The following is a 15,233-nucleotide window of genomic DNA, read 5'->3' as shown; positions in this document are numbered from 1 at the left end:
TATCCCTCTATAGTACGTCCCTCTTCTTTCTGCTTTGCAGTTTGCTGCTCCACTTGTTCAACCCCACCTAGTAATAACCTATACTTCCCTTGTTCCTGTTTTCCCATCTGGAAAACAGACAAAAGGCAACCAAACAACGCAAAGGTCTCAACAAATAAGGGATATCCAAAACCAGAGATGGCCAGAACTTCTGTACCCCTGATGAAATAGTCCTCATACAAAACCTGATAATCAAATTCCTTAATGCTAGGAATCACAGTGAAAAATAGTATCTGAACTGACTTCTGTCAGATGAGTGAGAACTAAGGTTAATTCAGTGTATCTGAAGCATAGAAAGTGAGGGCAAAAGTGGCACAAGATGGGGCTAGAGAAGCAGAGAGGATTCTAGACCACGCAGAGTCTTAAAGGCCAACAGTGTGTTTTCTATTCTCAAAACAATGTTTGTGAGCGATGTTTATGAGCAACGTTCCAACTTGCTTTGAAGGTTTCTTGTGTGAAGAATGGATTGGAAGGAAACAAGATATATGGACACTAGTTAGGACCTAATCGCAACAGACAGGCAAGTTCAGTATTAGGAAGTTGAGGAAGAGCTGGCTGACAGATTCCAAAGAAATTCAGGAGATGAACTGAAGCGGGCTTAATGGGGTAGGAGATGGAGGAAAGGAAGGTCTTAGGGAATTCAAGGGTTTACTGCACACATGAGCAAAGTCTCAAAATTAATCATTTGAACGTACAGAGGCGGATCTCCCAAATGACACCGGTTAGGAAGCAACGGTACGCCCTTTAGAATTCCTAGAGACAACACAAATCAACTGTTTCGATGGAAAATTCGGCGGGACTCTTGATTTCCATGGGAATACAGAGAAAAGAGACACTGATCTGGCTTGCAGGTATATTTAGGAAGCTGTTAGCCGGACATCACCTACTAGTATCATGTAAGTAGGCCGTCCGAAGTAGGAAGCTTAGGGGAAAAACCTGGAGGAAAACTTAAAAGCTTAAGCCACACCTCTACACTACACCACCTTTCACAATTTCTTCTCAGATAAGCATCATCCCCATCAGTGAAGAAACTCGTACCTCATAATAGGAAAAACAGGCCTAAAGATTCAATGTGTGTCTTGGGAGGTCCCATCTATGCGATATCTTCCTGGGACCAGAAAAGGCCCCAGGAAGATCCATCTCTGCACCCCTGAAAGCTTACCACCAAGGAAAATGACTAGGTCCATAGATTGCCTCCCTCAAACCAGCTTACCTCACACATAGATCATTAGCAACTCCGCCCTTACTCACATTATCACAGTCACAAGAGTGGTTAGGGAGAAAAGCACTAACCAGGGGAACTAAAACAGAGGCAATCCAGGCCAAGCTGGGCTGGTGGCAGATATCTGCTCCTTACGCTCGGGTGCATAATGCGACTCACCACAGTGCCTTTTTCACAGACCCTTTTGAACGTTTCTCCACAGAATCCAACAGCTCAAGTTAGTTCATGACGCTTCAAGGTCAACAATCGTCAAGAGAAAAACATGCAATATGTCTTACAATGTTGGATTCCTTACAAACAGGACAAGGAGATAACCATGTAGACAAAACCAGAGCATTTGAAAACATCTGTATTCTACAAACACACCAGTGAATGCTATAAATAAGGTACTATGACATAAAACAAAATGAAAACTAGATGTGAGACTCTTCTCTTCAGTGTACAGACTTCATGGCAGTTGCTGCACACTATCTAGCTACTTAGATCTTTAACTCTCTGTTCTGTTAATACCAAATGAGGCCCAAGTGTGTCAACCTGTTTCCCACAGAAACCAAAAAGTCTACATGCATCTCTTTTCTCCTGTGCCCTTTCACCTTACCTGCTCCCAATTCTCCACCAACGTCCTCCTCTTTCTCTAATTATTCTCCTCTTCATTTTGCTTGGCCTTGCCCCCAAGCATGCAAGACAGAGAGTCCTAGAGGTCCAAGATTCTAGAGTGGCTGTTTGCAAGGCGGAGGAGATTACAGTAACTGCCACACTGTATATACTTCTGTGCAAAGAAAAAGGGACAGTGTTCAGAATGTCTCTCACATATAACAAGAGCTGGAGATGGCAGGATACCTGTGTGGCCCAAGGAACTAGAGCTAGCAAATTATGGGCCAAACAATTGCAACCAAAGGCTGGAAGAGGAAAGGTCTGCAACCAGCTCTGTCTCCTAGCTCTCTGGTATTTGCTGCCAACGGGCAGAGTCTATTTCGTGAAGCATCAAGCACTGAAAAGAAGACTCCTGCTGCTGGAAGTTGACAGGAAGTAACGTCCAATGCAAGATCAAGGCTTGTCCTCGAAGCAATGCCCATAATGGAAGAAAAAAAAAAAAGAGAAAGCGGAAGAGAAACGTTAAGTCGCAAGTCCAACCTGGCCCCCAGCCTAGCCCAGCCCAAGGAAGGTAGGAGTCAAGGAGAAGAAACTAAAAGAGAAGAGCCTTGGACCACAACATTCTCCACAAGGTACACTCAACAAACTTCACCCTACTCTTGAACCAAGTTACAAAAAGAGCTTCTTAATCCCTACTTTGGCTCCTTAAAAGCTGCTATCAGTTCACTCATTAGACACATATGATTTCAGAACAACTGTAATAGTTCAAACTAGATGGCTCTTTCCTTCCTAAGGATTATTAATTAAAGAAGATCTATATAGCTCTAAGTATATGATACATAAAATAGAATACTCTGTAGAATATAAGTAACTCTTAGTTCAGTGTATTAATGAACGTCTGTAAGAAATGTTGCAATGATTTCCCTAATGGAAGAGCCTGGGGGAGGTAAATCTGTCTTCTAGGATTTCCTCCCCAGAGCTCAGAAACTCAGGTGTTGTTTTAGCTCTCCTACACTCTCTTCACCCAAGCCCGCCTTCCTGTTGGGGATCGGACCTCCCTATTGGCTCTCTCATACCTTTCAACTGCCTGCTTTGTGACATCACTCTCCTACCAAACCTACTACCACTTGGTAGAGCCTTGGGGTTTCCGTGGAGCTGTTTGGACCAGTAACCAGTGACCTCTGTACTGGACACGTGCGCCGTTCAGCTGCAGCCACTCGGACATCCTCTAGTGTTGTCTCCTCATCCCTTGTACCTGCAGTGGATGCTTCCTCTTCTCTGACCATGTCAGGTAAGAAAAGAAACTTTGGAAAGTTTTGCGTTCGATTTCTTTTGCCCCTAAATTGAGTAAGTAGGAGATTCAAAATAGCATGGAATAATGAGGGAAAGTATTGAACTACAAGTCTGGAGACCTAATTTCACTTTTGACTTTGACGTTTACTATCTGTGTGACTTTGGACAAATCACTGGCTGTCTCACAAAGCCTGTTGCTTTCCTTAACTGTTACGTTAGGATACCACGTTGGGTTGATCACTCTGATCCCCTTCTTTTCCAGTATTGAGCCTTAAAGGGTACCCATGTAGAAAACGAAATCAGACACTTCTCAAGAGTGTTTCAACAGAAACATAGAAAAGCCAGGGGACATAGAAAACTAGCAATATATACCAAGATGTTTCATCTCTAATGGTCTCCCTCCACTAGGATTTCGACTAGTTGAAAAGAGAGAATAGGGAGAGAGGATGGAGAGTACTGGGCTCTACAGGGAGGCACAGAGTCGAGCGTAAGGAAGTTTAGGATGGTTTTCATTAGCACAGGCCAACAGGCACCAAGAGATGGGAGAAAATGTAAGAATGAAGAGGGAAAGCATAGAGGAGCTCTCAAGAAAAACGGAGTTTGCAATGGAATGCTGATGGGAACCAAAGATTTTCAATTAAAGCAGAAACAGCACAGAGGGAAACCTGCTCAGAGCAGGGCAAAACCAAGTTGATGGTAGCAAACCCTTACATTAACAGACTAAGAAGGAAAGTAAGGCCAGAACAGGGGATCACCAGGAAAGGCAGCTTATCAGAAAAGTCATACTCCGTTTTCTTTCTTTTATTGCCTCTCTGAATACAGTTGGCCACTTGACAGTTTTGAATATAAACATTTTAGAAATACGTTTTAGAAATGATGCCTCCTATAAACAAGCAACCACAGTGGTTATCTAGGGGGCTGCTTTTCAGTGTTTTATTCTTTCTAATTTTTAAACTAGGTAGACATTTCACCAATTCAACATTTTAAGTGATATCTTCTAAATTGAATCAGAAGGACTATTTTCCTTGGTGTGATATGTAGGTTCTAAGGCAAGGCTGCTTTTCATTTTTACAGTTATTTCCTTCCTAACACAGAGAGCACATTGATCAACAGCCATCGTTCGCTTGTAGAGCTTAGCTACCGAAGAAGAAGAAGAAAAAGTCAAGCCCCACATCTCTAATTCCCCCCCCCACTTAGGGAATTCCCTGGCGGTCCAGTGCTTAGGACTCGGTGCTTTCACGGCCAGGGCCACGCGGCGCGGCCAAAGAAACAAAACAAACAAACATCCACGTTTATCGAAAACCATATTGTGGAGTCCTGTGGATTTTCTTACATTTGAAAATCTTTTTTAATTGGATTCTAGGCATGATGGTTTTTTGAGGTTTTGGGATGCCATCTTCTTGGATGCTGAAGATGATTCTAATCTAAGTTCTAGGATAAATCCAAAAACCTTCCTGATACATTTTAAGCTTCCTTTCTGCTTATTATATAAGCTATATTCATTGAAATATATATTTCTCCTAGGCTTAATACCTCTTACTTGCTGGGTAAAAATATGAAGGAGCACAATAATGAAACTCTTTTACACTTATTATTTTGCTGTCTGCTTCGTACCGGTTTTCATTGAAATACTTGTCTATATGTGTTGTGGCTACCTATACATGCACATTTATTGCATTCTGTTGCTTGTTATGCATTTTTTACTGACATACCTTCTCTGTCTGTATGCATTGGCTAGGAATTCATTCACCTCTATCACCTCCATCGTGTCTTCTGGTTAATAGTATTCACTAAAATAGAGTGGGCAAAATTCACTTTCATAATATTGCATGGATAGTACAGAATGCCATTTGTTAGTAAATTCATTAGGCTTCGATACTTGCCACATACCCCAGTTTTCATTAATATCTATGGATTTCTTTTTCGTTAACGTAATATGCTTGTCATGATTTTTCTTTGTCTTTCTAGAACTTATTGTATCTTCCTCCATATAAATCATACGCAATAGATCAGCTTATTCATCTATTAATTATTACTGCTATTATTATTGGTGGTGGTGTTATAACCACTTTATAGGTGAGGAATCTGAAGTAATCAGATAACTTTTCCCTTTCCAAAAGCACTTAAGAAATCCACTTTCGGGTAATCATTTTGAGGTAGGATGAGAAACCAGGCTTGAAGAGGGCAAAAATGACTCTTTCAATTCACCAGTTGGACTGAGCTGTACGTCACCTCTAGGTAATAGCGTGGGAACTGCACAAGCAAAGGGAGACACCGAAGACGACAATGGTAATAGCCGTACTGTTTTCTAATGGACAAAAAAAATGCCTATATTATAAGTTCTATTTCTCCTGCTTTCTGGCAGTATCATGCTCAGAGTGGAGTCCTGGCAAGGAAGTCAGGATACTTAGGTTCTGAAACCTGGTAATGATACTAACATAATGAGAGAACTTGAACAAGTCAACCCGACCTCTCTGAGCCTCAGTTTCCTTACTCACGAAATGAGACTGAGAACATCGAAGTTCTCTAAGGGCCTCCTAGTTCTAAAATGCTTCCAGTCTAGGAAATAGCATAGAAGTCAATACGAGTGCAGGCTGAAGGGAAAGACAGGGCAGGGAGAAGGTTGCTTCCAGCCTAGAGAACAATCTCTGAACCACACCACTTGGCTCTTCTGCCCGTCTGTGCCCAAGATGGGAGCACAGGCAGTTAATAGAGAAGAGTGGAAAACTGCTCAGTCCTTACAGCCATCATTAACTGTCTGATTTTGGGTTTCTCAGGAAGTAGTGATAGTAGAGGTGTCCTGATAGCAAGAACCTTCAGATGATGCCGTTCCTCAAACGTAGTGAGAATTTCTCAACCTCCCTGAGTTTTTCATGACCCTCTTGTTCTTACAGAAAATTTCCAACATCCATCTCTACTTGGAACTCTAAATTCTCTGCAGCATTCTCCTCCTGTGGTGAGCAATGCAACTTCCCTAACACGAAGTGTCTGCAACTTCTCCAGAGTCTCTGCCCCTGCCGTCAGTTCGGCATCGGCTACTGGTACCCCTTTCCAGACACTCATGGGTAGTGCCTACCTTTACCAACATTCTAGCACGACTATGTTATCTGGAGTTACTGACCACAGCCAGATCTCCACTTCAGCTGCTTCCTATCCAGGTGTTCTTGAGTGGGACATCACAGCAAGCACTGAAAAGAATTCTTCTTCACTCGGAGACTTTACTCTGGCACTCACTGACCGCCACACAGCTGCCTCCTCCATGTTTCTGGCAGCCCAGTATGATAAAACTTCAGACGCCAAGAACATGGTCCCTCTACATCCATCGCTTTCTGCCAGCCTTGCTCAGGGAACACCATCTCAGATTCCAAATCAGGGGCAGAGCCGCCTGCCACTTCCCTGCCAGGAAGGAAGCCAGGTATATTACTATCACCAAGGCACACTGGGGTCTTTACTGTATGGAGAACTTGGCTCCTGCCCGCAATCCTACGGCTCGGCGTCATACACAGGAAGTCGGGCCTCTGGGCAACCAGAAATGGGAATGGGACTGAAGGAGATTCAGCCCACAAATATCCGACCACCAGCTTCCACCTCTGCAGTCTGCCACCCTGTGTCTGCTCAACGCATCACAGAAACAAGTTTTCAAGGTGAGTATAACAAACGCCAGAGAAAGTTGAAGAATGAGGTCGGCACTCAAAAATGGGGTCAAATCGACAGCTGGGAAGGGGTGTAGAGGCAGGTAGAATTTAGATCCTGAGCCTTTAATAACCACTACCTTCGCTCAGTGCCCTCTGTTTTTAGACTCTCTATGAGAACACCTAGGGCTTCCCTGGTGGCGCCGTGGTTAAGAATCCGCCTGCCAATGCAATGCGGGGGACACGGGTTCGAGCCCTGGTCTGCGAAGATCCCACATGCCGTGCAGCAACTAAGCGCATGTGCCACAACGACGGAGCCTGCATTCTAGAGCCCGTGAGCCTCAACTACCGAAGCCCACGTGCCTACAGCCCATGCTCCGCAACAAAGAGAAGCCACCGCGATGAGAAGCCCGCACACCGCAACCAAGAGTAGCCCCCGCTAGCCGCCAACTAGAGAAAGCCCGTGCACAGCAATGAGAGACCCAGTGCAGCCAAAAAAATAAATACGTAGAATAAATAAGTTCAAACAGTAAATAAATACATAAACATAAATTACAAAAAAAAGAACACCTAATGCAGGTGGGAAGGTGGGAGGGCCACTGTAGAGGTCATCTATGCTACATGTACAAGAACCCCGAGAGCACACCAATCGGTACCACACTTTTCACTGCTGTAGCCGATCGTTCCCCCTGTACTGCCACACTGTAGCACTCCCTTCCCTCATCTACTGCTATAGTCTCTTCGGAAGGTGTTTCAGAACTCTTGTTATGAGAGTGCCAGTTGAACTGTCCTCACTTCCTTCATTTATACCAGGATTGAAGACCTTGTGGTCCGAGATCCTGTCCAGAGAGCAAGCAGGCTAAGACTCTGTCTTTGTTGATGTATTTCATCAGCAAGGGCTCTACCCCCTCTCCTAGTTCATGGTGTGACGTGTTCTTGGCCTCTCGGGAAAGTGGGGAGAATGGAAAGGACCCTATATGAGAATGCTAGGCTTTGTAAAACATTTCAGGTTTTTAAAAATAAGACTCATTTTGTATTGGACTTATAACAGTCCTATGAAATACAAAGCGAGCCGAGAATCAGCGACAGGAAAGGCTCACCAGTAAGAATTACAACAGTCACCGCTTACCTCGTAGCATAGGGCACTGTCCGTGATCCTTAAGAAGAGTTAGTAGAAATGCCTTGCCCATCTTGCCCCTGAACCCCTTGAAAGGTACACGACTGCTGTGTTGGTGTTTAGGGGGAGCATCTCACTTACCAGGGACTGACTTCTCCCTTGATCCCTTTGTAGGGATGGAGACCTCCCCCCTGGTGATGAAAAATTCCCTGGGATTGCAACCTCCAAGCCAGACGTTTTGTGTGACACAAAGTCAAGAACTCCCCAAGTCCTGCAGTAGCAGAAACAGCCACATACTTGAGAGTAACCCACCATCTGAACTTGGGGACATTTCAGTGACAGCTCCAGTCCAGAGTGCCAGGCGTCTCCTGGCCCTGCCTCCAGCTCCAAGCCAGGGACAAATAGAGAGTAAGCACGTGGATGATATCAAAACCAAGCTTTCAAAGCCTCTGGATGCCTACCAGATCCCAACAGAGAACCAAGATCCTCCACTACTCCCTTTAGGAATCCCTGATATTCACCAGCCGCTGGCCTGCACCGATCCCCTCAGCCAAGAGGAGCAGCCTGGTTCTGAAAATGCTGATCTGGGAGAGAACAGCCGGAGTCGTCAGGACCTAGGGACACTTGAAAATGGGATTGAACCTAGCAGTGGTCTTGCAGACATTACTACACTGGCGGAGGATATTCACCTTCCCCAGCTCTTTAATCCTTTGAAAGATCTTGATCAATCCCAAGGTCCCAACGGGATCAAAGCTAAAGACACCAGAGCCATTAAGGTGAATCAGGTGCAGGAAAAGCCAAGTGTCATAAAGGTTCCCTCTGATCAACCCAGGAAGAACAAACAGAAAGCCTCTGAGCCTATCAGTGGCGCTCCCAAGGCCAAAATCCAGCCAAAGAATCCAGAGTGCCTGTTAGGGGGAGAAGTGGTTACATGCCACGCTGCAGTCAGTGACAGGGCTCCTGTGAACACGGCCAAGCACTCTCAAGGCAAACCTCAGAAAGCTGCATCCAGAAAGATCAGCAAAACTAAGAGCCACGGGCAGGAAAAGACCAAAAGGACCAGAGGGAGAAACAAGGCTGAGGAGAACAAGCAGTCAGGGAACAAAGTCAAGGCAGAAGAGAAGCCAGCAATCCCCCACACGAAGCGAAAGGAACACCAAACTGAGCTTCTCCAACAGAGCTTTCAAAAGCCTCGAACCTCCCTTGGCGTGCGCATGCTGGAGTCTGTGAAGGTTCTTCATGCGCTGGGGAAGAAGAATGAGACGAAAACTGGGCGCTCTTCCTGTCGGCTCTTGGGAAAGTCAAGCAACCCCAAAGACCCCCAGCCACCCCCAGCTATCCAGCCATGGCGGCATACCCCACGTGAGGGGAAGGGTCCTGAGAAAACGCAAGTCCAAGCCCAGAAACCAGACAGCAGTGCTGAAACAGAGTGTCCGTCTCCAGCCCAGTATGAGCGGCCTCCTCCTGGGAAGGTCAAGTTGATACCTCTGCCTTTTTCTGCCTGGGACAAGCCTCAAGCTCGACCCGCTCCTCGGAGGCCACAGTCTCTGGCCTCACATCGGCCTGCTGGGGCTTACCGTGCCCAGCCTGGTTCTACTGACTCAGCTCAACCTGCTGCAGCCAATTCATCCCAGCCAGCTCCTGCCTCTTTGCCAGGCCCCGCCAAACCAGCTCAGCCAACTGTGACCAACCCAACCCAACCGGCTTGGCCCAACCATACCCAGCCTCGTGTCCCTCAGTCTGCTGCTCCTAGGCCTGCACCCTCCAAAACTTCATCTGGCGCTCCTCTCCAGCGGGAGCCTGTTCCCCCTGCTGTGAATAAGCGCCAGTCCCCACCCAAGCTCCAAACCCACTTTCTACTCCAAGACTTCAGCAAGCAACGAGTTCCATGGAGGGAACCCAACGTGCCTGAGCCAGTCATGTCAAAGCCCATCGAACAAGAGCAGAGGCCAGAGCGAGAGGCCATGAAGAGGCGGGCTCAACAACAACGGGAGAATGCTGCCAGATACACCTCTTCGGGCAAGCTGCAATTTTTCACCGAGAGGGAAAACGAAATGGAAATTGCCGACTACTACGGATACGTCAAGTGAGAGCTGCTAGGATTCTTGGTGCCACCTTGGCTACCAGCTGTTCTTCCATACACAGGTAAGACAGGTATAGAACTGAATAAGTAAATGGAATACAATTAATAGACGAGTAACAAACCTTTCGAATTTTCAGATGCTGCTAACTGGGGCGTGAGAAAGGAAGGACTGAAAGTTGGATGGGAGAATGAAGGAAAGGGGTAAAAACTGAGCAAAGAGGAAGGAACTTGGCCCAGGGCTAGGAAGGCCAAAAGAGACGTATGGATTTAGGAAAGGAAGCAGGAGCGAGGATGAAACGGCAGAAGTAAAAAGCAGGGTCAGAGGTCTGGGTTGAAAGAACACAATTGGAGTAGAGTTGAAGGTGACAGAAGATGAGTCTAGGTTTACTAGGAGAAATAGAAAAAGTCTCTCGGGGACGCTGGCCTTAAGTCTCACAACCACCAGATAGGTATTTCAGAAAACAAGAGGTTCAGGACACATCTCTGAAAGGTCTGAGTTGCCTTATTCAGGTGTGACTGTAGTGGGGGAATAGGGAAATCTACCAGAGAAGTGGCTAGGGCTCAGAGTTATCCTAGGGGCAGCTGACGACAGGGGCAGAGCCAAGGGAACTGCTGGATCAGGAGGCCCACGAACAAAGCAGGGGCATAGCCGCCTGTCACTTCCCTGCCAGGAAGGAAGCCAGGTATATTACTGTAACCAAGGCACACTGGGGTCTTTACTGTATGGAGAACTTGGCTCCTGCCCGCAATCCTACGGCTCGGCGTCATACACAGGAAGTCGGGCCTCTGGGCAACCAGAAATGGGAATGGGACCGAAGGAGATTCAGCCCACAAATATCCGACCACCAGCTTCCACCTCTGCAGTCTGCCACCCTGTGTCTGCTCAACGCATCACAGAAACAAGTTTTCAAGGTGAGTATAACAAACGCCAGAGAAAGTTGAAGAATGAGGTCGGCACTCAAAAATGGGGTCAAATCGACAGCTGGGAAGGGGTGTAGAGGCAGGTAGAATTTAGATCCTGAGCCTTTAATAACCACTACCTTCGCTCAGTGCCCTCTGTTTTTAGACTCTCTATGAGAACACCTAGGGCTTCCCTGGTGGCGCCGTGGTTAAGAATCCGCCTGCCAATGCAATGCGGGGGACACGGGTTCGAGCCCTGGTCTGCGAAGATCCCACATGCCGTGCAGCAACTAAGCGCATGTGCCACAACGACGGAGCCTGCATTCTAGAGCCCGTGAGCCTCAACTACCGAAGCCCACGTGCCTACAGCCCATGCTCCGCAACAAGAGAAGCCACCGCGATGAGATGCCCGCACACCGCAACCGAGAGTAGCCCCCGCTAGCCGCCAACTAGAGAAAGCCCGTGCACAGCAATGAGAGACCCAGTGCAGCCAAAAACATAAATACGTAGAATAAATAAGTTCAAACAGTAAATAAATACATAAACATAAATTACAAAAAAAAAGAACACCTAATGCAGGTGGGAAGGTGGGAGGGCCACTGTAGAGGTCATCTATGCTACATGTACAAGAACCCCGAGAGCACACCAATCGGTACCACACTTTTCACTGCTGTAGCCGATCATTCCCCCTGTACTGCCACACTGTAGCACTCCCTTCCCTCATCTACTGCTATAGTCTCTTTGGAAGGTGTTTCCGAACTCTTGTTATCAGAGTGCCAGTTGAACTGTCCTCACTTCCTTCATTTATACCAGGATTGAAGACCTTGTGGTCCGAGATCCTGTCCAGAGAGCAAGCAGGCTAAGGCTCTGTCTTTGTTGATGTATTTCATCAGAAAGGGCTCTACCCCCTCTCCTAGTTCATGGTGTGAAGTGTTCTTGGCCTCTCGGGAAAGTGGGGAGAATGGAAAGGACCCTATATGAGAATGCTAGGCTCTGTAAAACATTTCAGGTTTTTAAAAATAAGACTCATTTTGTATTGGACTGACAACAGTCCTATGAAATACAAAGAAGGCCGAGAATCAGTGACAGGAAAGGATCACCAGTAAGAACTACAGCAGTCACCGCTTACCTCGTAGCATAGGGCACTGTCCGTGATCCTTAAGAAGAGTTAGTAGAAATGCCTTGCCCATCTTGCCCCTGAACCCCTTGAAAGGTACACGACTGCTGTGTTGGTGTTTAGGGGGAGCATCTCACTTACCAGGGACTGACTTCTCCCTTGATTCCTCTGTAGTGATGGAGACTTCCCCGCTGATGAAAAATTCCCTGGGATTGCAACCTCCAAGCCAGACAGCTTTCCTATGGAATGACAGAGAACTTGTCAAGGTGAAACACCAGTCTGCGGGAGAAAGGGAGGAAGAGAATGATGGAAATCGTTTCTGGGAAACTATTTTTACATTATGTGTTGTTTGTTCCCGGTAAATAAACTGAAATCTTCTTAACAGTACAACAAAATCTAAACCACTAAAGCCAACAATACAGGAGTATAACGTTCGAAAAAAATTTCTTTGGCTGCGCAGCATGTGGGATCTTAGCTCCCCAACCAGGGATTGAACCCACGCCTGCTGCATTGGAAGCGCAGAGTCTTCACCACGGGACCACCGGGGAAGTCCCAGGACTATCACTTTTAAAGGAGAAGGTACAAACCCCTCGGTTCTATGAACTGGAGATTTTTAGTAAGAAGTCAATATATTTGTTGTTAGGCACATTTTATGTTAGGCTGTCTCCCTGCACAGGATGCAGGCGCCTTGAGAATGGAAGTCATATCCCTCTATAGTACGTCCCTCTTCTTTCTGCTTTGCAGTTTGCTGCTCCACTTGTTCAACCCCACCTAGTAATAACCTATACTTCCCTTGTTCCTGTTTTCCCATCTGGAAAACAGACAAAAGGCAACCAAACAACGCAAAGGTCTCAACAAATAAGGGATATCCAAAACCAGAGATGGCCAGAACTTCTGTACCCCTGATGAAATAGTCCTCATACAAAACCTGATAATCAAATTCCTTAATGCTAGGAATCACAGTGAAAAATAGTATCTGAACTGACTTCTGTCAGATGAGTGAGAACTAAGGTTAATTCAGTGTATCTGAAGCATAGAAAGTGAGGGCAAAAGTGGCACAAGATGGGGCTAGAGAAGCAGAGAGGATTCTAGACCACGCAGAGTCTTAAAGGCCAACAGTGTGTTTTCTATTCTCAAAACAATGTTTGTGAGCGATGTTTATGAGCAACGTTCCAACTTGCTTTGAAGGTTTCTTGTGTGAAGAATGGATTGGAAGGAAACAAGATATATGGACACTAGTTAGGACCTAATCGCAACAGACAGGCAAGTTCAGTATTAGGAAGTTGAGGAAGAGCTGGCTGACAGATTCCAAAGAAATTCAGGAGATGAACTGAAGCGGGCTTAATGGGGTAGGAGATGGAGGAAAGGAAGGTCTTAGGGAATTCAAGGGTTTACTGCACACATGAGCAAAGTCTCAAAATTAATCATTTGAACGTACAGAGGCGGATCTCCCAAATGACACCGGTTAGGAAGCAACGGTACGCCCTTTAGAATTCCTAGAGACAACACAAATCAACTGTTTCGATGGAAAATTCGGCGGGACTCTTGATTTCCATGGGAATACAGAGAAAAGAGACACTGATCTGGCTTGCAGGTATATTTAGGAAGCTGTTAGCCGGACATCACCTACTAGTATCATGTAAGTAGGCCGTCCGAAGTAGGAAGCTTAGGGGAAAAACCTGGAGGAAAACTTAAAAGCTTAAGCCACACCTCTACACTACACCACCTTTCACAATTTCTTCTCAGATAAGCATCATCCCCATCAGTGAAGAAACTCGTACCTCATAATAGGAAAAACAGGCCTAAAGATTCAATGTGTGTCTTGGGAGGTCCCATCTATGCGATATCTTCCTGGGACCAGAAAAGGCCCCAGGAAGATCCATCTCTGCACCCCTGAAAGCTTACCACCAAGGAAAATGACTAGGTCCATAGATTTCCTCCCTCAAACCAGCTTACCTCACACATAGATCATTAGCAACTCCGCCCTTACTCACATTATCACAGTCACAAGAGTGGTTAGGGAGAAAAGCACTAACCAGGGGAACTAAAACAGAGGCAATCCAGGCCAAGCTGGGCTGGTGGCAGATATCTGCTCCTTACGCTCGGGTGCATAATGCGACTCACCACAGTGCCTTTTTCACAGACCCTTTTGAACGTTTCTCCACAGAATCCAACAGCTCAAGTTAGTTCATGACGCTTCAAGGTCAACAATCGTCAAGAGAAAAACATGCAATATGTCTTACAATGTTGGATTCCTTACAAACAGGACAAGGAGATAACCATGTAGACAAAACCAGAGCATTTGAAAACATCTGTATTCTACAAACACACCAGTGAATGCTATAAATAAGGTACTATGACATAAAACAAAATGAAAACTAGATGTGAGACTCTTCTCTTCAGTGTACAGACTTCATGGCAGTTGCTGCACACTATCTAGCTACTTAGATCTTTAACTCTCTGTTCTGTTAATACCAAATGAGGCCCAAGTGTGTCAACCTGTTTCCCACAGAAACCAAAAAGTCTACATGCATCTCTTTTCTCCTGTGCCCTTTCACCTTACCTGCTCCCAATTCTCCACCAACGTCCTCCTCTTTCTCTAATTATTCTCCTCTTCATTTTGCTTGGCCTTGCCCCCAAGCATGCAAGACAGAGAGTCCTAGAGGTCCAAGATTCTAGAGTGGCTGTTTGCAAGGCGGAGGAGATTACAGTAACTGCCACACTGTATATACTTCTGTGCAAAGAAAAAGGGACAGTGTTCAGAATGTCTCTCACATATAACAAGAGCTGGAGATGGCAGGATACCTGTGTGGCCCAAGGAACTAGAGCTAGCAAATTATGGGCCAAACAATTGCAACCAAAGGCTGGAAGAGGAAAGGTCTGCAACCAGCTCTGTCTCCTAGCTCTCTGGTATTTGCTGCCAACGGGCAGAGTCTATTTCGTGAAGCATCAAGCACTGAAAAGAAGACTCCTGCTGCTGGAAGTTGACAGGAAGTAACGTCCAATGCAAGATCAAGGCTTGTCCTCGAAGCAATGCCCATAATGGAAGAAAAAAAAAAAAGAGAAAGCGGAAGAGAAACGTTAAGTCGCAAGTCCAACCTGGCCCCCAGCCTAGCCCAGCCCAAGGAAGGTAGGAGTCAAGGAGAAGAAACTAAAAGAGAAGAGCCTTGGACCACAACATTCTCCACAAGGTACACTCAACAAACTTCACCCTACTCTTGAACCAAGTTACAAAA

General features: G+C 46.0%; 1 protein-coding gene across 1 annotated transcript in view; it reads right to left on the bottom strand.

The window, feature by feature from the left end:
• The window catches only part of LOC309622157 (uncharacterized protein), a gene marked incomplete at its 5' end in the record, with an annotated part of 84,955 nt that extends 72,631 nt beyond the window's left edge, over positions 1-12,324 (bottom strand). The window contains one exon of the mRNA XM_082409295.1: positions 12,139-12,324. Coding sequence (XP_082265421.1) covers positions 12,139-12,324 — 186 coding nt within the window. The remainder of the gene's footprint in view (positions 1-12,138) is intronic.
• Positions 12,325-15,233: the final 2,909 nt, after the last annotated feature.

This window comes from Balaenoptera borealis (assembly GCF_965194805.1).
Source record: "Balaenoptera borealis genome assembly, contig: HAP1_SCAFFOLD_1670, whole genome shotgun sequence".
NCBI classification, from domain to species: domain Eukaryota; kingdom Metazoa; phylum Chordata; class Mammalia; order Artiodactyla; family Balaenopteridae; genus Balaenoptera; species Balaenoptera borealis.
The sequence above is the reverse complement of the archived record's forward strand: the minus strand, read 5'-3'. Positions and strand labels throughout refer to the sequence as shown.